The following is a 22,719-nucleotide window of genomic DNA, read 5'->3' as shown; positions in this document are numbered from 1 at the left end:
TTTTATTCTTTTTGCCTATTTCCCCATGCCTGTAATACCCATTTTGCATACTCATTCTCATTTCTTTTGCCTGCTTCCCCATGTAATCTTTATCCTACCCCATATAAGCAGCTGACTTATGGGGAGAAGGGGGGAGCATGCTTTCATGGATGACCCATAGCTCTCACATACTGCCAGCATTATTGGAATAAACACTCATATGATTCGACCCTCTGCTTAATTGGCTCAAGTGTGACCGGCAGCTGGGACTCATGGGTTGTGGAGTTTCAGGCTGATTTCCCCTGGGGCCGTTTCTCTGCTGTCTTACCACCTCGTCTTGCTCCCCAAGCCCACGCCTACCAGCCCTGGGGAGCTAAGACTTCATGTCCTGGGAGTTTTAACACTTTCCACGATTTTGCAATTGACCAGGAACTCTAAAACTTCCCCCGGCAGTACCCGCCACTTCGGGGTGCCCCGCACACTCCATCCGTGGAAAGGCCAGGGAAGTGATGGTGTAATAAAGTGAGATTAAAGGTCGTGGAAAGAACGGGAGAGTCTTTGCAGCCGCTCTAAGTGCCCTGTGTTAGGGGAAAAGACAGACCTGGGATTCGAATCCCACGTTTCGCCAGGACGTGGGAAACGCCAGAGCAACCTCAGGTCACTGAAAGGATGCCAGGGGGTGCAAAGAAGGCACGACACGGGGTATGCGGGGCCAGGTCGGCTGTCTGCAAGGGAAGCAGAACCCTCGCTAGTCTGGGGCTACCTCTGGGCAGGCCACAGTTTCTAAGTGTGAAGGATGGGCGGATTACCAGCTAACCGCCTTCACCGAAAGGGTCTGGGTGTTCCGGTTTCAGCCCCGCTACTGAAATCAGCTACAGAAACCACTCGAGAAAACAGGAGTTTCTTTCGTTTTTAGTTCCAATGAGGTTTAAAAAAAAAAAAAAATGCAAGAAGCGTGAACGGTGCCCAGAAATGCTTCTGTCAGTGCACGCGGGGAGCGGGCTGCGGGGACAGCTGGAGGAAGACAACCTGGGCAGCCAGGGCGCATGCAGCAGGTCATGTAAACTGCACGTGTGCACACACGCCACGGTGAGTAACGTCAATGTCGAAACGCCAAGTGTGTAAGCAGCCGAGTCACCCACCCACAGTTCAGGTCTCAGCAACCGCGAGCCGCTCCTTCTGCGCTTGCGCCAAAACTGTGCTCCGCCCCTGTCCCCGCCCCCGCAGCGCCCCGCCCCCGAGCCCGTTCGCCCCGCCCACTTCCCCTCCCCTTTCCAGCCCTGCCGCCCGCGCAGAGCATTGTGGGACACAAACAAAGTGCCCCCAAACAGGCTGGAGTGAGCAGAGCGGCAACGGCGGCGGCGCCGTCCCGCACGCGCGCGCGGCGGCGGCTCCCTCCCAACCTCCCTTCCCCTCCCCTCGTCCCCCTTCCCCTTCCCTCCCCCCCACGCCCGGAAAACGCGAGCCGTCGCCGCGCTGCCTCCACCGCCGCCTGCCTTCGGCCAACCGCCCCCAACGGCCGTCCCCTCGCTCCTCCCCTTGGGGCTCCTCCGAGCGCCACGGGCGCCTGCCTCCCGCCGCTCCGCACGCTCCCCGCTCGCGGGCACGTTGCTGCTGCGAGGCGCCATGCCCCGGCCGCGGGCCGCTCGCGGGCCTAGGCGCGGCGGCCCGAGATAGGGGCCCCTCGTCTCCCGGGGGAGGAGAGAGGCTCGAGCCGCGCGCTCCGCCCCCTCCCCCCGGGCTGTCGCCGCCGCCGCCACACACCGCCACCGCCTCGCCGCCCCAGCTGGCGGGGAGGAGGAGCACCAGGCCTCGGGGCCCCGCACCGCCGCCCGCAGGTAATGGGGAGGGGAGAGGAGGGGAGGCGAGGGCGAACCTCGGCCAGCCGCCGCCGCTCGTCGCCTGCGCCCTCGAGGGCTCCTGCTCGGGGGCTGACAACTGCGCGCCCCCCTTCTGGGCGCTGGACGGAAAGGAAAGCCTGAGTCTGGTCACCCCCATCTGCGCGGGAGACACCCCACAGGGTCCCCCCCACCCACCCAATGGCATTTAATCCTTCGGGGAGGAGACGGGCCGATCTTCCCGGGCGCTGCACGCCCATTGCCTGGCACCCTAACCCCGGAGGAGGCTGGGGTGTGACCTCCTCTCACACCTGGGGGAACCGGGGAGCCCCACACCTGACGGCCTTTTCCCTCTAACTCCCCTGCTGCGTCTTCTCTAGAGCTGGAGAGGGGAGGAATGGCCCGTCTTGAAATGAAAAAATGCAATCACCTCTTTTTCTTCTCTACCTGAGGCTCGCTCGGCAGCTGATCATTTTCTGCTGGCCTGACGAGAACGGGGGGTTACCTGGAGGGAAATGATAAGTCCCTGAGAAGAGAGGCAATTACGTCTTTCTGAGTTATAGGCATCTTAACCAGACCACAGCCCAATCATTGTGTCCCTTATTGGAACTTATAAAAATGAAGGCAAAAATTTAAAGTTTTTTTTTTCTACATAGAGGTAAGATAAAATAGATCTGTTGCGGTTAGGGGGAAAAAAAATAATCTCTTAAATTCCACTTATTTTCTGACCAGGCTGATACCAAAAGCAAACTGCGACAGTTTGATGACAAATAGTTTGCATAGGTAGAGATTTTTATGGTTTTCCTACGGCTGTTGACGGTTTCCGTTGGAATGATTGGATTAAACGCACATATTTTTTAAATCTTCATCTCCCCCATTACTTAACATCAGCTGCCAATGGATAGTTAGTGTTACCTAGTGTAGTTCCTTACGGAATGTGAAAATAATGAATGCTTTCCTATAGTCTTGTAATTTAGGATGATTGCATTCATTCATTATGAAAACCAGATTAACTTATTTCATGCAGCGCTGCGAGGCATTTTGCATATGGGATCTTATTTGATTCTCAGAACGACCTAACAATTTAGGTATTGTTACTTGAGTTTTATAGATGAGACAAACGTAAGTGATATTAAGTAACTTTGCTTTAGGCCACACAGCTAGTTGAGTAACAGAGGTGAGATTTGTGGCCAGATACAATTCCAGTGTCGGTGTATTTGCTACTGTGCCTCTCAGATAAGTACACTTCTTAAAAACGTGATTATGAAAAATTTCAGTCTTAAGGAAAAAAATACAATGAGCACTCCACTACCTGGATTGGTATTGTTCCCCCCTCTTCTCCCTTTTTGTATGTCTCTGTGTGTGCTACCATTTGAGAACAAGTTGCAAACATCGTGACATGCAAATATTTCAGTATGCATGTCCTAAAAATAGACACCTTCTCCTACTAACTAACCCCAATTATCAACATATATAAATTTCCTTATTATGCCAAAGTCTCTTTGGGAACCCCCTTTACCCCATAGCTATATTCAGTCAAGATTCATGCATTGCATCTGGTGATTATGCCTTTTAATTTATTTTGGAGAGTATTACAGATGTCCTCCATTTCACCCCATTGCCCCTCTCCTCCCCACTCCCACTCGATTATGCCTTTTTTTAAAAGGCAGTACCCATCGCCTTTTTTCTCCTGACGGCTGACCAAACTGTTCTAGAGAATGCTCCCACATTCAGACTTCTGTTGCCTCATACTATCATTTAATTTATTCCTCTATCCCCCTGAATTTTCTGTTACTGGAAGTTAGGTCTAAAGAAAAGCTTGATTAGCTTAAAGTTAAACTTCCTCTGGCAACAATGTTTAATAGGTGAAGCTGTGCACTTCCTATTGCATCTAGAGGAGGTTACATCGTATCAGTTTGCCGTGCTATCAGTGATGCTAAATGCGACCACTTGATTAAAGTGGCAACTACAGATCTATTACAAAGGTGTAGTTTGCCTGTTTGTGATTTGTATGTAATCCTGAGGTAGTACTTAGCGCTACTTTTGGTAAGAGAAGGGGTATCTATTTCCTTTAGGAAGTCCACTGGGAAAATGGACAGCGCTTGTGCTTTGGACCCATTCATTTCATTCTGTCTTTATTCTTAGTAAAAAATAGACTGCCAAGACACAAGTAATGAAAAAAAAAAAAAAAGGCCACAAATAAGAGCATAGGTCTGTATGCAGCTATGCCCTTTGTGGTAAGTTGAATGGACTAAATATGATGATGATGATGATGATGATATGAATGGACTACTAGTAAATAGGATGATGATGATTACTAACTTTTGTTGAACCCGTACAAAAAGCCAGCACTGTGCTAAATAAACATTTTTATACATCATCTCATTTAAATCTCACATTGAAAAATAAGTAAATCTCATATTGACCTGTTAATATGCTGCTAGTATCTTTGTTAGCAAGTAAGGAGCATGCTCAATATCCAGGTTTCAATCTGAGGTCTGTTGGTCTTCAGGGTTGGAGCTTCACTACTTTGCTGTAGCTGACAACTAAGTATAACACGTGATAAAAGTGAATATAAATCTCATTCACCATGACTGGTTTTTGTCCTGTAGCAACACTGAAGGTTGCCTGCCCAACAACCCCACGTGCTTGTCATGTCTATTATATCAGACCTTACTTCAAAAACTGCATTTAGATAGCACTTTAATAGGCATTTAAAGAGTAGATAAAACATCAGAAATCGAGATGGATAGATATATGATTAAACAAGTATAGTAGAATGTTATTGGTAGAATCTAGATCTGGCTCTTTAGGCATTAGCTTGTAAAATTATTTAAATTTGCTGTATCTGAAAGTTTGCATAATAAAATGTTAGAGTGAATAAAAATATATTCTTCATTGACAGTTGTATAAAAACCAATAACATGTTATATCCTCTAAGTTTACAGTGGTCTTCCTAAACTTTTAGTAAGTGTTCCTGGCCTTGAAAAGATACAACTATTTTGTCACTGAAAATGTTCAAGCATCAAAGACTATTTATTGTAAAGGGGTTTCCTTTATTAGTTAGAGGGTTCTTAATTAGTTAGGTTCCTTCCAACTATAATTTTAAAATATTTTTATAAATATTACATATATTGTGTTTCCCTGTCATTTTATGGTATTTTGTAGACTGCTATTGAGCATGCTCTTTATATAAGCTTTATGGGCTGTTTTTACTTTAAATCTACCACATTCATGACTGAAATAGTTTTTCATGTACTTCAGAATGATTGCTTGAAATTTATCTCCTGTTAAGCCAAAAGGTACATTAGTTTTTCTTTGTTTTTTTATTTTTTTTATTTTTAAATTTGTTGGGGTGACATTGGTTTTCTTTGTTCTTTATGTTAGAAGTACTTCACCCCATTTTAGGGAGTGAGATGAAAATCTCTATATTCTTAGTCACCAGATCTAAAATAATGATTATATATGTGCCTTTAAAAATACAAAGATACATTAGATTTATATTACACTCCTGCTTGAAGGGCACATTGAGTATTGCATTAATTTCTTCACTAACATTATTAGTGCCAAGGGTGACCTTAGCCAGCACATTTTTACATAACTGATCCAGGAATAAATCACTGACTTATATCATCATCGTATTTCACATTGATAATTCTGTCTGATAAGAGTGAAAATTGGTGGATGAAACTTATTAATAACTTACTCTTCTTGAAGAACATCTTCCTTGTCTCCACATTGAATGTTTTTACATTTTAATAATTTTCTTGTATAGCTTTAAAAAAATACCTTAAGCCCTGACCAGTTTGGTTCAGTGGATAGAGCGTCGGCCTGTGGACTCAAGGGTCCCAGGTTTGATTCTGATCAAGGGCATGTACCTTGGTTGTGGGCACACCACCAGTGGGGAGTGTGCAGGAGGCAGCTGATCGATGTTTCTCTCTCATCGATATTTCTAACTCTCTATCCCTCTCCCTTCCTCTCTGTAAAAAAAATCAATAATATATATATATATTTTTTAAATGCCTTAAAATTACAAGTGTTGGATACCCAGTCAGTTTGTAATTTTGATAGTCTAAATTGCTGCCTTTCTACAGGCTTTAAATGGTCTATTTATTTTGACGTGATTTGCTGTTCATTTGGTTTTGACAGGTTTGATGCATTCAGCATAACAATAAGCATCTTGGGTTTAACATATAACCAAGACCATGAATCTCTGGATTTTGTAGAACTTCTGAAAGTAACTTTGATAATTTATTTTTAAAATGGTTTTCTCTTTAATTCAGTTCTTACCCTGCTAAGTATTTGATCCTAGCCTACTCTTAGTAAGAAAGCATATTCAATACTACCCACTATTCAGTATTTTATTTGTGCTCTTTGATAAAATTAGGAAATTCTTTGGTCCCAACAAAAAAAACAAAAGGGTTTTCAGAGACACAGACATACTTTACTTCTATTTTATTTTTCTCTTTTACTAGTGTTTACTGGTTGTGTATGTATTTTCATCCACTTTTACCTTTTTCTCATTTTTAACATGTTGACTCTCTGGGTTTTACTTTTTCCTTGGCTCTTTGCTTTGGATTTTCTAACACTGCTCATTTTCTTTTTGTGGCTTTCCATTACTGTATGAGGACAGTTTCTTTTGTCTTTGGTGTATTTTATGTGCAATATAAAACTATACAAACATACTTCTATGAGAATTATTTCTGTTTATAGGAATCACTGCCTCTCTCTGATTTGAATATGTAAAAAGTAATTTTTAAAAAATGCCTGCTACATATAAAGTACTATGTAAGTACTATTAATGGTTACTATAATTTTTTGGAAATTGATTCAAAGTCACTGCTTTTTTTTTGACAGTTTATTGAGATAGAACTTAAAAAGCATAGACTATTGCCACTACAAATATGTGGCCTTCAGTTTCAATTGGGTTTTCAGTGCCTCCATCCTTCATTTCCTTTTCTCCACACATATTTCTTATGTTTCATTTCTCAAAATTCTTTATTTTCAACCATCTACCTCTGCCTATAATTTCAAAGAGCAATAAAAGGTAAACCTAACTGTAACTATACCCTTCCTTTTCTCTTCTCCCTGTCATGGATCTCCTGTTCAAGGCCAGTTCATTCCCTGTGCACTGAATCCGATTCCTTTCTACCTGCCCAGAGAGTTATGCTGTTATCACCTGCTGTATCTTTTACATTTTCTTCTTCTCTGAATCTTTCCAACAACAATCAAAACATTCTCTGTAACTTTACCCCAATTTAAAAAGCACTTATGGTCGAGGGGAATTGTCTATTTTCTCCCCATTTTATAAAAATACCAGTATCCTCCCTTAAGCCCTTATTTCCCTCCAGCTAACCTCTTGCTCTATCTTTAGAACCAAATTTTAAGATTGAGTTGTCTATACTCACAATTTTCACTTCCTCATTTCTGCAGACTCTTTGTCTATCGCAATCGCAATCTAGCATCAAATTCAGCTACCTCTTCCTTTGTGCTATTATAAGGTCATCAGTGACTCCTGTGGCTAAATTAAATAGACTTTGGTCTATATCTTATTTGACCTTTCAGCAGCATTTGACACTGTCAACCACTCCTCTTTGGTTTTGAAACATTCTACCGGGTCATTCTGTATATCTTTCCCAGGTTTCCCTTATGTTGCCCCACTCCTCTGCCACTTTTTTCCTTGATCAGTCTAGCTGAAGGTTTATCAATTTTGCTTATCTCTCGAGAGAAACAAGTTTTGGCTTTACTTTTTTTCTGTGGCTTGTCTATTTTCTATTTCATTTATGTTTGTACTTAATCTCTTTCTGTTTATTTTAGGTTTCTCTTGCTTTTTTCTAGTTTTTGGGTTTTTTTTAAGATAAAAGAGTAGACCACTACTTGTTGTTCTGATAAAATTTGATTTGTGAAAACAGGAGGTAGATTGGGCCATTGCTATTTTCTTATTGTGAAATAAAAATTTACCACCTTAACCAATTTTTTAAACGTATTTTTATTGTTTTCAGAGAGGAAGAAAGAGGGAGAGATAGAAACATCAATAATGAGAATCATTGATTGGCTGCCTCCTCCTACATGTCCCCTACTGGGGATCGAGCCGCAACCTGGGCATGTGCTCTTGATCAGAATCAAACCCTGGACCCTTCAGTCAGCAGGCCGACGCTGAACTGGCTAGGGCCCACCTTAATCATTCTTTTTTTTTTTTTAATTTAAGGAGCCATATGCTTTTTTTCTTTGTTTTTTGAAATATACTTTTTTCATTGATTTCAGAGAGGAAGGAAGAGAGATAGAAACATCAATGATGAGAGAGAATCATTGATTTGCCGCTTCCTGCACACCCCCTACTGGGGGGGAGGGAGATTGAGCCCGCAACTGAGGCATGTGCCCTTGGCCTGAATCGAACCTGGGACCCTTTAGTCCGCAGGCTGATGCTCTATCAACTGAGCCAAACTGGCTAGGGCTTAACCACTCTCAAGTGTACAGTTCAGTGGCATAAAGTACGTTCCCTTTGTTAAGTAATTATCACCACCATCCATCTTTAGAACTCTTTTCATCTTGCAAAACTATACTTTACCCATTAAGCAATAATCAGTCTCCCTTTCCCCCAAGCCCCTGACAACCACCTTCCTACTTTCTGTCTATGAATTTGAGTACCCTAGAGGTGTCATAATTAGAATCAGACAGTTTTTGTCTTCATGTCTGGCTTATTTTAACATGTTCTCAAGATTCATGCATATCACAGTGCATATCAAAGTTTACTTTTAAGGCTAAACAATATTCCATTGTATGTGTATACCACATTTTATTTATCCATTTATCTATCAGTGGCTATTGTGAGTAATGTTCCTGTGTACATTTGTGTACAAATAGACATTCATGTGCCTCCTTTCAATTCTTTGGTATATATACCCAGAAATAGAATTGCTGGATCATGTTATTGGTTTCATTGAGTAATTGTTTAACTGGTTTTTCTTAATGTCGAGGTAAATCTCAGTCTCTCTTCTCAAAGCTCTAAACTAGAAAGAACTTTATGTAGTAAAATGGGTGAAATCTTTATTTGATTAGAAAATAGCTAGTTATAAAAGTAAATTTTTTTTTTTATAACTCAGATATAGTAACCCATTTGGAAATTCTTCCTGAAAACTTAATAAACTCTTAAGGAGAACCCTTGGGAAATAAACCATCATCAAATAAAGATCGCATACACTTTCGTTAGTGTTCAGAGTATGTAAAACATATTCTCAAAAATGAATACTCTAGTGAATCCATTCTAAAAACTTGTTCCTTTCAAGAAAAACATAGAGATATTTGTTCTTTTTTAGATTGACAGCAGCGAACAAATTTTAAAATATTTGGCACTATAATATTTGATTGCTGCAGCTGGGATTTCCAGTACTGTGTTGAATAAGAATGGTGAAAGTGGACATCCCTGACTTCCTGTTTTTAAGGGAAAAAACTTTGTTATTCCCATTGAGTATGATGTTTACTGAGGGTTTGTCATATATGGTTTTTACTATGTTGAGGTATGTCCCCTCTACTCCCACTTTGCTGAGAGTTTTTTTTATCATAAACTAGAGGCCCAATGCACAAAATTCATGCACTGGTAGGGTCCCTAGCAGCTGCTGGCCAGGGCCTCCCTCCCTTTCCCTACCGGCCCCACCCCCTGGTCGAACTCCCAGACAACTCTCAGTCAACAGGACAATTTGCATGCTATGCTTTTATTATATAGGATGAGTGCTGGACTTTGTTAATTGTTTTTTCTGCATCTATTGATAACATATGATTTTTATCTTTAATTTTGTTTATGTGTTGTATCATGTTAGATAATGTAGTGTTTTTAAAAAATATGTTAACATGTAATGGGCTTATTTTCTAATAAAATCAGTTTTTACAGTTTTAAATTTTAATTCATAATATGGTAACTCTTAGTAGATATAGGTGACATAAACAAAAGCTGTTTGAGATTCTCAGAGTATAAAGGGGTCCTGAGACTGAAGAGTTTGAAATCTTGCCATCTAGTGTTGAAGCGCCTCAAACCACATACTCAAAAGTTTTTCCATTTCACCAGTCATTTTTCCTTGACACTTGCTGATTACCTTCATATGTTGCAGGATTTGTTGTGGGTATTTCAGAATCATGCATACTATTCAATGATTTAAAAAAATATATTTTTATTGATTTCAGAGAGGAAGGAAGAGGTAGAGAGAGATAGAAACATCAATGATGAGTATCATTGATTGCTGCCTCCTGCACGCCCTGCGTCCCCCCTTCCCCCCACTGGGAATCAAGCCAACAACCCGGGCATGTGCCCTTGACCAGAATCGAACCTGGGACTTTTCAGTTCACAGGCATTCCACTAAGCCAAATCAGCTAAGGCCTATTCAATGATTTTTAAAAAAATATATTTTATTGATTTTTTACAGAGAGGAAAGGAGAGGAATAGAGAGTTAGAAACATCGATGAGAGAGAAACATTGATCAGCTGCATCCTGCACACTCCCTACTGGGGATGTGCCCGCAACCAAGGTACATGCCCTTGACCGGAATCGAATCTGGGACCCTTTAGTCCGCAGGCTGACGCTCTATCCACTGAGCCAAACCGGTTAGGGCCTATTCAATGATTTATTCCATTTGTGGGAACAACATGCTTTCTCAGTCTTTATTAATATATTTAGCTCTGCATTTTATTTTAACCATAATTACCTATGGTTTTACACTTGCAGCGTTCTTACGGTTTTTGTGCTTATCGATCATGCTGGATTTAGTAATATCTATAACCACCTCATAACTAAGCACAGAGAGAGCAAACTCTAGTGAAGATTAGAGAGCAAAGACTAAATGACCTCAGAAAACCATTGTCATCTCTTGAAAGTGGACATAACCAGTCTCTTGTCTGGAGAAGGACTTTGATTTGTCAGTAAACATTCATATGTAGGGAAGTATCAAATTTTTCTAAATTTGGCTGGGAAGGGAGAGTAGCTGAGGGAAGATTTCCAGGTTTTGAAAGGAGGTGGAAGGTGGGGAATCAAAAATGAGTACCAGATTTTAAGCTCTGGGGGGATGGGTAGTTGAAAGCCATTAATAGAATTAGAAATTTTGCAGTGGAGTATCAGTTGAGGAGAAGGTATTTGAGTTAATTTTCAGATGGTTAATTTGAAAGATAGTAAACATTCAGATGGAATTGTCTAGCACTCCAGCTAGTCATTAGAGGCCCAGAATTACAGTTCAGGAAGAATGATGGGGTTAGAGATTCTAGATGAATATAGCCAGGGTGATGATAGAGTCAGAGACCTGTCAATAAGCATACTTCATCTATTCCTCATTACTGTATCATGTTCTTCTGTATATACCATATGCTAGGCACTGGGCACGTTCCATATACAGACTCTTCCTGGCTTATATGGCTGACTTAAAATTTTTTGATTTTATGATGGTGTGAACGTAATACGCATTCAGTAGAAATCGTACTTTGAATTTTGATTGTGCTAGTGATAGGCAGTATGATACTCATGGTTTGTTTTTCTAGGATTTCTGGCCCGATAGTAATTTATTTTTTTCAAACATCATTTTGTTGTAAGATTTTCCTGACTTTCTGTCAGTTTGACAATTTAGAAATGTGTTTACTATAGCAAGTCATAACTTTCCCAACCCAAATCTGTTTATTTTAATAAAAGCAACTTATCATTTTCAGGATAGTTGATTACTAGTTTGAATAGACATTCTAGAAATAATACAACTTTTATTGTAGTAAGAGGAATTATTCCTATATGGAAACAAAATTGTATTTACACTATTATCAAATCAGTGGAAAGAATGTTTGTTGTAATTTAGTAGAAGTACTGGCTCCAGATCCTATTTTTAACTAATTTTTGAACAAAGCAGTGGACTCCAAGAATCAAATAACCTGGGCTTTCCTCCCATCTTCCATGAAGTTATTGACTTAGTTAGCTTTTCTTGGCTCTTTATAGCACAGTATCTAGTACCTGATAAATGTTGCACTAAACTTCTCTTAAACTATAAAATTCAAGTCCTTTCATTCTGTTTTTGAGGGATTTTTCCAATTGCAGAAAAAATTGCCTCTTTATAGTCTTTTCTTCTATCCGTTATCTCTTTAACCTCTAAGAGAGTGTTCAAGCTATGAATAGTAATATCTATTGTATAAGAGAATGAACACTCAGTCCCAGAGGCATACCTCATAGTCTGACATACGTTCCTCTGGAGATACTTAATACAGTATTGACTGTCCACACAATGTTTTCCCATGGTTGTCTGTATCTTCACAGACTGGTAATTCCCAGAGTTCTGTAGGAGGACGTCCTGGTCTTGAGCAGTTTTAGTCAGGGCCCTCAAAGGAGCATATCTTTCCAGGGGTTTTGTGATTGGTGTCTTTTATCAGTTGTGAGTTAAAGCTAGAGCTTAAAAAGTGGGGCTTCCATAGCTTAATTGCCACAACTTATTTTAAAGAACTATTACTAATGTACAGGACCATTAATAGTTGTGGCAATTATGAATCATTGAAGTATTTGTCATTGTTACAGTTACTTCAGTTTCATTCTATTCATGAATACGTTTATAATGAGAAGGATGAGTTAGCAAAGTGTGAATTGTACATTCATATTGTCTATGAGCAAGAATGATAGGATGAAAAAATTTACAGTAACAAGATACAATGTAATTCTGTAAAATTTACCTACATATTTGCTGCCTTTTAAATATTATCTGTGGAGTAGAGAATCAGAAAAAATAATCAAGATTCCTTCTCAGTATCAAAGCCTAATTTTTTTAAAGTGCAATTGGATGCATTTGTTTTCTTTATATAAAAACTAGAGGCCCGGTGCATGAAATTTGTGCGAAGGGGGGGCGGGGGCTCAGCCCGGCCTGCGCCCTCTCCAATCCAGGACATCCCTCTCACAATCCAGGACCGCTTGCTCCTAACCACTTGCCTGCCTCCCTGATCACCTCTAACCACCTCTACCTGCCTGCCTGATCACCCCTAACCACTTCTGCCTGCCGGTCTGATTGCCTCCTAACTGTTCCCCTGCTGGCCTGATGGCCCCCTAATTGCTCCCCTGCCCACTTGATTAACCCTAACTGCCTCAGCCTGTGTCACCGCAGCTTTGTCCGGAAGGACGTCCAGAAGGTTGTTTGGTCTAATTAGCATATTATGCTTTTATTTGAATAGATAGATGAAAATTTTTGATATGTTTAAATGGATTAATTTATTTCTTATACACTTTGTAAAATCCTCTAGGGAACATTGTGCCTAAATTAAGTCTGTGTTTGCATTTGTTCCTTGCAGTTTTTTTGAGTGTTGTCAAAATCTGGCCGTGCCAGTGAAAAAGTTTTGGAAATAGGTAATGGTGCTGGCTGCACAACAGTGTGAATGTACTTAATGCCACTGAACTGTACACTTAAAAATGGTTAGGAAGGCAAATTTTATGTGATATATATTTATACAATTTTGTTTTAAAATCTGCTTTGCCCATGTAGGTATATCACACATATGAACATTGTCTGTTGTGTGTCAGGGTAAATTAATTAAAATACTGATGACAGTTGCCAATTTAGAAAAGAGAAATATGAACAGTTTGAAGTGGTAGCCTCCTATAATCAAGATGATATTGCAAAACATTAGAATTTTATGATTGTGATGACCTCCATCAAATGATTAAGTATTAGAAGGCAATGGAACTAAATGGCCTCCAATACTTCTCTCTACCTGGAGATTCTTTGAACTTGTTAATAAACCTTGCTTTTATTAGTTAAATAAGGGACTGAAAACCTGTGGGAACAACCCAGCCTGGCTGGCGTGGCTCAGTGGTTGAGCATCGACCTATGAACCAGAAGGTCCCAGGTTCGATCCCCTGTCGGGGTCTGGGTTGTGGGCTTGATCCCCAGTGTGGGGTGTGCATGCAGGAGGCAGCCAGTCAATGATTCTCTCTCATCATTGGTGTTTCTATCTCTCCCTCTCCCTTTCTCTCTGAAATTAAAAAAATATTTTTTTTAAAAAAAGAAACAGCCCTAACTGGTTTGTCTCAGTTGATAGAGCATCGGCCTTCGGACTCAAGGGTCCGAGGTTCGATTCCGGTCAAGGGCATGTACCTTGGTTGCGGGCTCACCCCCAGTGGGGAGTGTGCAGGAGGCAGCTGATCGATGTTTCTCTCTCATTGATGTTTCTAACTCTCTATTCCTCTCCCTTCCTCTCTGTAAAAAATCAATAAAATATATTTTTAAAAAAAACACACCAAATGTCAACAACAGATGAATAAACAAAATATAATACAATGGAAGCCTATTGTGTAGCCTTTTAAAAAGAATAAAATTCTGCCTTGGCCGGTTGGTTGGAGTGTTGTTCCATACACCGAAAGTTTGCGGGTTCCATTCAATAAGGAACTGCCATTTGACCCAGTGATCCTGATTTTTTAAATTTAAATTTCCTATTGTTCATTGCTACTATATAAAAATACAGTTGACTTCTTTTTTTTTTTTTTTTTTTTTTTTTTAAATATATTTTATTGATTTTTTACAGAGAGGAAGGGAGAGAGATAGATAGTCAGAAACATCGACCAGCTGCCTCCTGCACATCTCCCACGGGGGATGTGCCTGCAACCCAGGTACATGCCCTTGACCGGAATCGAACCCGGGACCTTTCAGTCCGCAGGCCAACGCTCTATCCACTGAGCCAAACCGGTTTTGGCTACAGTTGACTTCTTTATGGTAGCCTGTATCCTATCACTTACTAGCTCTAGGAGGGTGTTGTTTTTAAGATTCTTTGGGTGTAGATAATCATTTCTAAATAGGAACAGTTTCTATATTTTTTTCCTTTCCAATATATATATATATACCTTTTGTTTTTTCCCCCTTTTTTTTCCTGATCTTAAGGGGAAAGCATCCAGTGTTCAACCAGTAAGTATGTTACTAATATTTTGTTGAGGCTTTTCACAACTGTGTTCACAATGGATATTATTGTGTAGTTTTCTCTTTCGTACTGATTTGTCTGGCTTTGATATCCAAGTACTGTTGGCCTCATAAGATGAGAAGTGTTCTTTTATTTTCTGGAAGAGATTGTATGGTTGTTGTTTGGTAGAATTCTGTAGTGAAACTATCTAGGTCTTGAAGATTTCTTCTTTAAAGGATTTTAGTTATGAATTCAATTTTTGTAATAGTTATAGGATTATTCATTCAGGTTATGTATTTCATCTTGGTTGAATTTTGTGTGTGCTTATCCTAAGAATTGGTCCATTTTATCTTTATTGTCAACTTTATGGGTGTATAGTTATTTGTAGTATTCTCATTATGCTTTTTTTAAAAAATATTTTTTTATTGATTTCAGAGAGGAAGAGAAAAGGAGAGAGAGATAGAGACATCAATGATGAGAGAGAGCCATTGATCAGCTGCCTCCTGCACACCCCACACTGGCGATCAAGCCCACAACCCAAGCATATGCCCTGACCAGGAATCGAACCGTGACCTCCTGATTCATAGGTTGATGCTCAACCACTGAGCTACACTGGCTGGGCTCATTATGCTTTTTATATCGGTAATGTGTTAAAGAAAAAACACACAACAATCATAAATTTTGAAAAGATCTGGTTGGTTTTATTCAGCAATTCATGAATCTGGCAGCATCCAGTCTAGAGATAGAGTGGAGCTCTCAAAGAGTCATATGAAGTGAGAGGCTTATAGACCAAAGTGAGTAGGAGCAAGGAAGTTACACTGGGCATTTGCTGATTGGGTAGAGCAGGGTTACTTTCCTTATATGGAGAGAAGAGATGTCTTGCAGTCCAGTTAGGTAACTTGTACTGAGCAAGCAAGTGCTGACTGTTTGGCTTAGGCCTTTCTTTTCTTGGAGAGCCAATCATAGAAACCTAGTTAAGTTCCAGTTTGTTGAACTTATCATAAGTGACTCCATCTTGATCCTAAGCTGGACACTTCCAACAATTGATAATACCCTCTCATTCCTGTTGTCAGTTTTTCTTCAATCTTGCTAGAGCTTTATCAGTTTTATTAATCTTTTTAAAGACCAAATGTTTGTTTGTTTTTCTGTTTTTATTTTCAATTTTATCTTTGTTTTTATTCCTTCTACTTGGTTTGGTTTTTTTGTTCTTTTCTAGATTTTTGTTGTTAATCCTCACGGGAGGGAGAGGGGGAGAGACAGACAGACAGACATCGATTGGTTGGCTCCTACATGCACCCCAGCCAGGGCCAGGAATCTAGACCATGACCCTTCGGTTCACAGACTGGCACTCTAACCAGTGAGCACACTGGCTAGGGCTTTTCCAGCCTCAAATTAGAAGCTCTAGATTACTGATTTGAGACCTTACTCATTTTGTGATACAAGTGGTTTTTTTAAAAATATATTTTTATTGATTTCAGAGAGGAAGGGAGAGGGAGAGAGAGATAGAAACATCAATGATGAGAGAGAATCATTGATTGACTGCCTCTCACACGTCCCACACGGGATCCAGCCCGCAACCTGGGCATATGCCCTGACCCGGAATCAAACCAGTGACCTCTTGGTTCCTGGGTCAATGCTCAACCGCTGAGTCACACCCGGCTGGGCTGATACAAGTTCTTAATGGTGTAAATTTCCCTCTAAGGGGGTTCTGCATTCAATTCTAATGTAGGAGGAAGGGTCCCCACAACAAAAAACATTTCTTTGACACCAGTTGGGTGTTTTACAGTCTAACTGAATTCTGACACTATCTGAAGATAGCATCAACCTCTTAAGTTAAGGGGTTAGTCTTACAAGACTGCTGCCCCCTCACCCTTACTGATCCATAGGTCACAAGTTCAGGTTTATCACCTGATCTTCTTATGGACCAGCTATAGATTAAAGGTTCCAACAGCTCCCTCCTTGGGTTTAATTAATTCGCTAGAGCAGCCCATCGAACTCAAGGAAACTTTCTACTTTACTATATGGCTGATATGCAAAGTGTTCGTCCAGCTGGTCGCTATGACACGCACTGTCCATAAGGGGGCAAAAGCTCAAACCAGGAGCTGCCATGATGCACACTGGCCATTTACAGAGAAACAGCGCCACAGACCTGGCGCCCGGAAAGCAACATTCGGCTTCCCCCAAGGGGGACACAGGCCCCACCACCACCCCAGAGCGACAGCCCACCAAATTGCAGGCAACGCTACAAAGACCCCATAGCGCAAAATGCAACCCAGCCTGGAAGTGGTCGCTGTCAATTCCACTGTCCACTTGTTTATTCTGCAGGGTTAGTTCTCCCTCCAGCTCTTTGAAGGGCAAGTCTTAATAACTTTGCTGATCGCTTTCAGGAAGTAACATTATTTTCAAGAACTTTATTCAGAGTTAAAGGTTTCCCTCCTTGCCCACCTCAGGCCCCCTACCAGCTGAGGGAGGAAAGGAGAGAGAGAGAAACATTGACATGAGAGAGATACATCAATTGGTTGCCTCCTGCTTGCCCCTCATTGGGGATCAAGCCAGCAGTCTGAGTATGTGCCCTGACCAGGATTCAGACTGGCAACCTCTTGGTTCATGGTTGATGCGCAACCACCAAGCCACACTGGCTGGACTGATACCTTTTTTATTTAGAGAAAATTTACAAAAGCATTCCCCCAAATTGCTTTGTTTTGCATTTATTACAGTACCAACTATTTTTTGTAGTTATTTAACTTAGGTACAATAATTGGCGTACATAGCTGTATGTTTTTGCATTGGAAAAGTACTGTGTTTTAAGAGTCAGAAGACCCAGATCCAGCTTTGGTTGTCATTTGTTAGTCACTTAACTTAGCTGAGCGTTAGTTTTATCCTTACCAAAGGGCTAATAAAAGCCTCCCCGATTTCACACAGAAGGTATAAAAAGTGGTTAGGGGAAGGTACTATAAAAACTGAAGCATAATTAGATTGCTACATTAAAAGTTTTGAGGATTTTAGTTATTTATGTTTTAAGTAAATAAATGTAAAATCTGACATTGGCAAACCAGTTGACCTTTTATTTTAAGGAAAATCCAGTCAGTTGATCACTAAACATTTTTTTACATAAATTTACTTCTGAAAAGGTTTTATTGTATTAGTTACCTAAATAACAATAAAAACTGCCTTTATTTGTTGAGCATTCACAAAGTGCTAAATACTATGCATTTAATACATATATTATTTCAGTTAGTTCTCATAACAACCATTGAGGAATTGTTGAAGACAGAATGTAGGCTATCACATTCTAAAACCTGGACTCTTAAACCCCTACATTGATTCACTTTATGTCCTAAATGGGACAGTGTATGGCACTGAAGTTAAATAAGGACTAGAAGGCTGCTTGGATTTGAATCCTGGGTCTGCTACTTAAGAGTTATTTTACTTCAGCAAGATGATTAACCCTTTTCTGTCAAACAGGGATAATAACGCACCTACTGGTAGAGACCATGACAGGCAAATAAAATATCAAAAGTGAAGCAGTTAAAGCTAGGCAGTTCATTAAAACAGTAGCTCATAGACTCCACTGATTGGACAGCTAGGGGGACAGGTAGAGGGAATTAGAAAATTTTGTTTATATGTGAAGTTTTTATAAAAAGGTTTAACTTACTTTTTTATTAAATGTATTGGGGAAACATTGGTTGATATTATATAAATTTCAGGTGTACATTATAATTCGGCATCTGTGTACTCTGTTATGTGCTCTCGTCTCCTCTGTCGCTGTATGTCTGACCCCCTTTATCCTCTTCGCCCTCCCACGACAACTCTTCCCCTCTGGTAACCACATTCTGTTGTGTGTGTTGATGAGTTTGTGGCTTTCTATTGTATAGCCCACACATGCATGAAATCATAAGGTTCTTGTTTTTTTCCATCTGATTTATGTCACTTAGCATAATACTCAGGATCCATCCATGTTTTTGCAGAGTAATATTCTATTGTATACAGGGTAGGGCAAAAGTAGGTTTATAGTTGTTTGTATGGAAAATAATACAATAATCCTCTATAATAAAAGCCTAATATGCAAATCGACCAAATGGGGGAACAACCAGTCGCTATGATGCCCACTGACCACCAGGGGGCAGACGCTCCATGCAGGAGCTGTCCTCAGCCCACAGGACCCAGGCCAGTCAAGGCAGGTGCCAGCGGGGGCCCCCCAATTGCCCTGCTAGTCACCCCACAGATCGGCCCTGATCGCCGGCCAGGCCTGGGGAACCTACCTGTGCCTGAATTTCGTGCATCAGGGCTCTAGTTAAATAATAATACAGGAATAAATGCATCTTTAAGAATAAGTGTTTTCAAACTTTTGGTTAAATACCCAGAAGTGAGCAGTATTACTGGGTCATGTGGAAGTTCTCTTCTCAATATTTTGAGGAACTTCCATATTGTTTTCCATAATGGCTGTACCAATTTAAATTTCTACCAGCAGTATGCAAAGGTTCTGTTTTCTCCACATCCTCTTCAATACTTGCTGTGTTGTTTTTTTTTTTAAATAATAGCGTTCTAATAGCTGTGACATAGTATCTCATTGTGGTTTTGATTTGCATTTCCCTAATAAGTAATGATGTTGAACATCTTTCCATAAATCTGTTGGCCATCTGTATATCTTCTTTGGAAAAGTATTCAGGTCATAGTTTTAAATCAGATTTTTTGTTTAGTTGAATGAGTTTTGTCTATTTTGGATATTAGTCCCTTATTGGAAGTATCATTTGCAAATAATCTCTCATTTGGTTGATTGCCTTTCTGTTTTGTTGTTGGCTTCTTTTGCTGTGCAGACATTCTTTAGTTTGATGTAGTCCCATTTATTTATTTTTGCTTTTTTGTTCCCCTTGCCTTTGGAGTCCAGTTCATAAAAACATCTCTGAGACCAATATCCATAAGCTTAGTTAGTGCTTATGTTTTATTTTGTGCATTTTATTGTCAGGTCCTACATTCAAATCTTTAATTCATTTTTAGTTAATTTTTGTGTACAGTGTAAGATCATAGTCTAGTTTGGTTCTTTTGCATATGGCTGTCCAGTGTTTCTAACGTCATTTATTGAAGAGATTTTTCCTTTCTCTATTGCCTATTCTTGGCTTCTTAGTTGAAAATTCGTTGCCCATATATGTGTAGAGGAATGTTTAATATATTCTCTACCTTGAACTTTCTCACTACCATCTTTTAGCTTTTTGATTTAGCATAGTGGCTTCATGAAAACTATCTAAATTACCTATTATGACTACTAAACTATCAATTAATGCTTATTTTATGTATTTTTTAGGTCATTCCTGATTCATTTGCATCCTTGAAGAGCATCTGTAGAAGAGGAAGGAAAAGATGGGTGTGAAAACATTTACTCATAGCTCTTCTTCCCACAGTCAGGAAATGCTTGGAAAGCTAAACATGCTGCGAAATGATGGACATTTCTGTGACATCACTATTCGTGTCCAGGACAAAATCTTCCGGGCACATAAGGTGGTACTAGCAGCTTGCAGTGATTTTTTTCGCACTAAACTTGTAGGCCAAGCAGAGGATGAGGACAAGAATGTGTTGGATTTACATCATGTTACAGTGACTGGTTTTATCCCCCTTCTAGAATATGCTTACACAGCCACTCTGTCAATTAACACAGAAAATATCATTGATGTGCTGGCTGCAGCCAGCTATATGCAAATGTTCAGTGTTGCTAGCACCTGCTCAGAGTTCATGAAATCAAGCATTTTATGGAATACACCCAACAGCCAACCGGAAAAGGGTCTCGATGCTGGACAAGAAAATAACTCTAACTGCAATTTCACTTCTCGAGATGGAAGCCTTTCACCCGTGTCGTCAGAGTGCAGCGTGGTAGAAAGAACCATTCCCGTCTGCCGAGAATCCCGGAGAAAGCGCAAAAGCTACATCGTTATGTCACCTGAAAGTCCTGTCAAGTGTAGCACACAGACAAGCTCCCCCCAGATACTGAATTCTTCAGCTTCCTACTCAGAAAATAGAAGTCAACCAGTTGACTCTTCTTTAGCTTTTCCCTGGACTTTTCCTTTTGGAATTGATCGAAGGATTCAGCCTGACAAGGTTAAGCAGGCAGAAAACACCCGGACTTTAGAACTACCTGGCCCATCTGAGACTGACAGAAGAATGGCTGATTTTGTGACTTGTGAGAGCACAAAAACGACCTTGCCTCTGGGTACCGAAGAAGATGTCCGGGTGAAAGTAGAAAGGTTAAGTGATGAGGAGGTGCATGAGGAAGTACCCCAGCCCGTCAGTGCATCTCAGAGTTCACTGAGTGACCAGCAGACAGTGCCAGGAAGTGAACAAGTCCAAGAGGACCTTCTGATTAGTCCACAGTCTTCCTCAATAGGTACAGTGTTTTCTGTTTTTCATGTTGCTATAATCAAATCAGTTCAAGCATTTTTAAGTACTTACTAGATTAAAGTTTTGTGCTGGGTCGTATAGGAAATATTGGGAAGAATAAAGTATAACTGGATTTTTTTTTAGATGTTGCTACTAGTACTATAATTTTTTTAATAAGTTACGCATTGGGAAAGAAAAATAGTTGAACAATGCCTGATGGGACAAAGATACATACAGGTACATATGAAAGAATTATGGATTACTTCCAATGCAAAAAAAAACACCCAGTTTTTAAAAAGTCCAGTTAGTGTTTTATTCTTTATTAAAATATTTACTGAAAACGTAATGGGTCAAGCATTGGGGATACATGGTTTTAAAAAAAGGGGGTGTTAAGCCCTAACCGGTTTGGCTCAGTGGATAGAGCATCGGCCTGCAGACTGAAAGGTCCCAGGTTCGATTCCGGTCAAGGGCATGTACCTTGGTTGCGGGCACATCCCCATTAGGGAGTGTGCAGGAGGCAGCTGATTGATGTTTCTCTCATCGATGTTTCTATCTCTCTATCCCTCTCCCTTCCTCTCTTTAAAAAGTCAATAAAATATATGGAAAAAAAGAGGAGGTTTAATAGTCTAATTGAGGAATCAGATGTGTAAATCAATGGTTAGTGTTAGGCAAGAGATATGAACAAAGTGTTATAGGTTCACAAAGAAAAAAAAAAAAACAAGTTAATGCTGGGTATTTTTACCTTGGATGTCAAGTGGGAGTTTGCCCAGACAAGGGAATGACATTTCTTTGAAAATGTATCAAAGCATGGAAGTGTGGGAGAATCCTATATAATAAAACCCTAATATGCAAATTGACTGAAAGACAGAATGACCTGTCACTATGATGCGCACTGACCACCAGGGGGCAGATGCTCAATGCAGGAGCTGCTCCCTGATGGTCAGTGTGCTCCCACAGTGGGAGTGCCACTCTGCCAGAAGCCGGGCTCACAGATGGCGAGCACAGCCAGCAGTGGCGGGAGCCTCTCCCGCCTTCATGGCAGCACTGAGGATGTCCATCAGTTGAACATCCCCTGAGGACTCCCGGACTGCGAGAGGGCGCAGGCCAGGCTGAGGGACACCCCCCCCCCCACCCCCACCCCCCCAGTGCACGAATTTCATGCACCAGGCCTCTAGTACAGCAGTTCCCAACCTGTGGGTCTCGACCCCTTTGGGGGTCGAATGACCCTTTCACAGAGGTCGCCAAAGACCATCGGAAAACACCTATATAATTACATATTGTTTTTGTGATTAATCACTATGCTTTAATTATGTTCAATTTGTAACAATGAAATTGGGGGTCACCACAACATGAGGAACTGTATTAAAGGGTCGTGGCATTAGGAAGGTTGAGAACCACTGCTCTAGTAGAAAATAATAGGAGGTAAGATAAAATGCGTGGTTGAGAGCATGTTGTGAAGATCTTTGAACACTGGTTTCAGTTAGGATTGCATTCAATGGCTTAAACCAAACAGGATTTTATTTTTTATTGCATAAAATGTTAGGAAATGGGAAGTCCAGCCCTTGCCGGTGTGGCTCAGCAGTTAGATTTTACCTGTGGTTTTTGTTGTTTTAAGATTTTTAAAATTGATTTTTGAGGAGAG

General features: G+C 40.6%; 1 protein-coding gene across 4 annotated transcripts in view; it reads left to right on the top strand.

Moving 5' to 3' along the window:
* Positions 1-1,301: 1,301 nt before the first annotated feature.
* Positions 1,302-22,719, top strand: part of ZBTB44 (zinc finger and BTB domain containing 44) — a 37,756-nt gene continuing 16,338 nt past the window's right edge. For 2 of the 4 annotated variants that reach the window (XM_070400023.1, XM_070400022.1), the window contains exons 1-2: positions 1,302-1,817; positions 20,011-21,084. In XM_070400023.1, coding sequence (XP_070256124.1) covers positions 20,067-21,084 — 1,018 coding nt within the window. In that variant the 5' untranslated portion in view covers positions 1,302-1,817; positions 20,011-20,066. The remainder of the gene's footprint in view (positions 1,818-20,010; positions 21,085-22,719) is intronic. The other 2 variants (XM_070400021.1, XM_070400024.1) reach the window with 2 other exon arrangements.

Source organism: Myotis yumanensis, unplaced genomic scaffold (genome assembly GCF_028538775.1).
Source record: "Myotis yumanensis isolate MYYU_CA2020_CCGP unplaced genomic scaffold, mMyoYum1.0.hap1 SCAF_19, whole genome shotgun sequence".
Lineage (NCBI taxonomy): Eukaryota > Metazoa > Chordata > Mammalia > Chiroptera > Vespertilionidae > Myotis > Myotis yumanensis.
The sequence above is the reverse complement of the archived record's forward strand: the minus strand, read 5'-3'. Positions and strand labels throughout refer to the sequence as shown.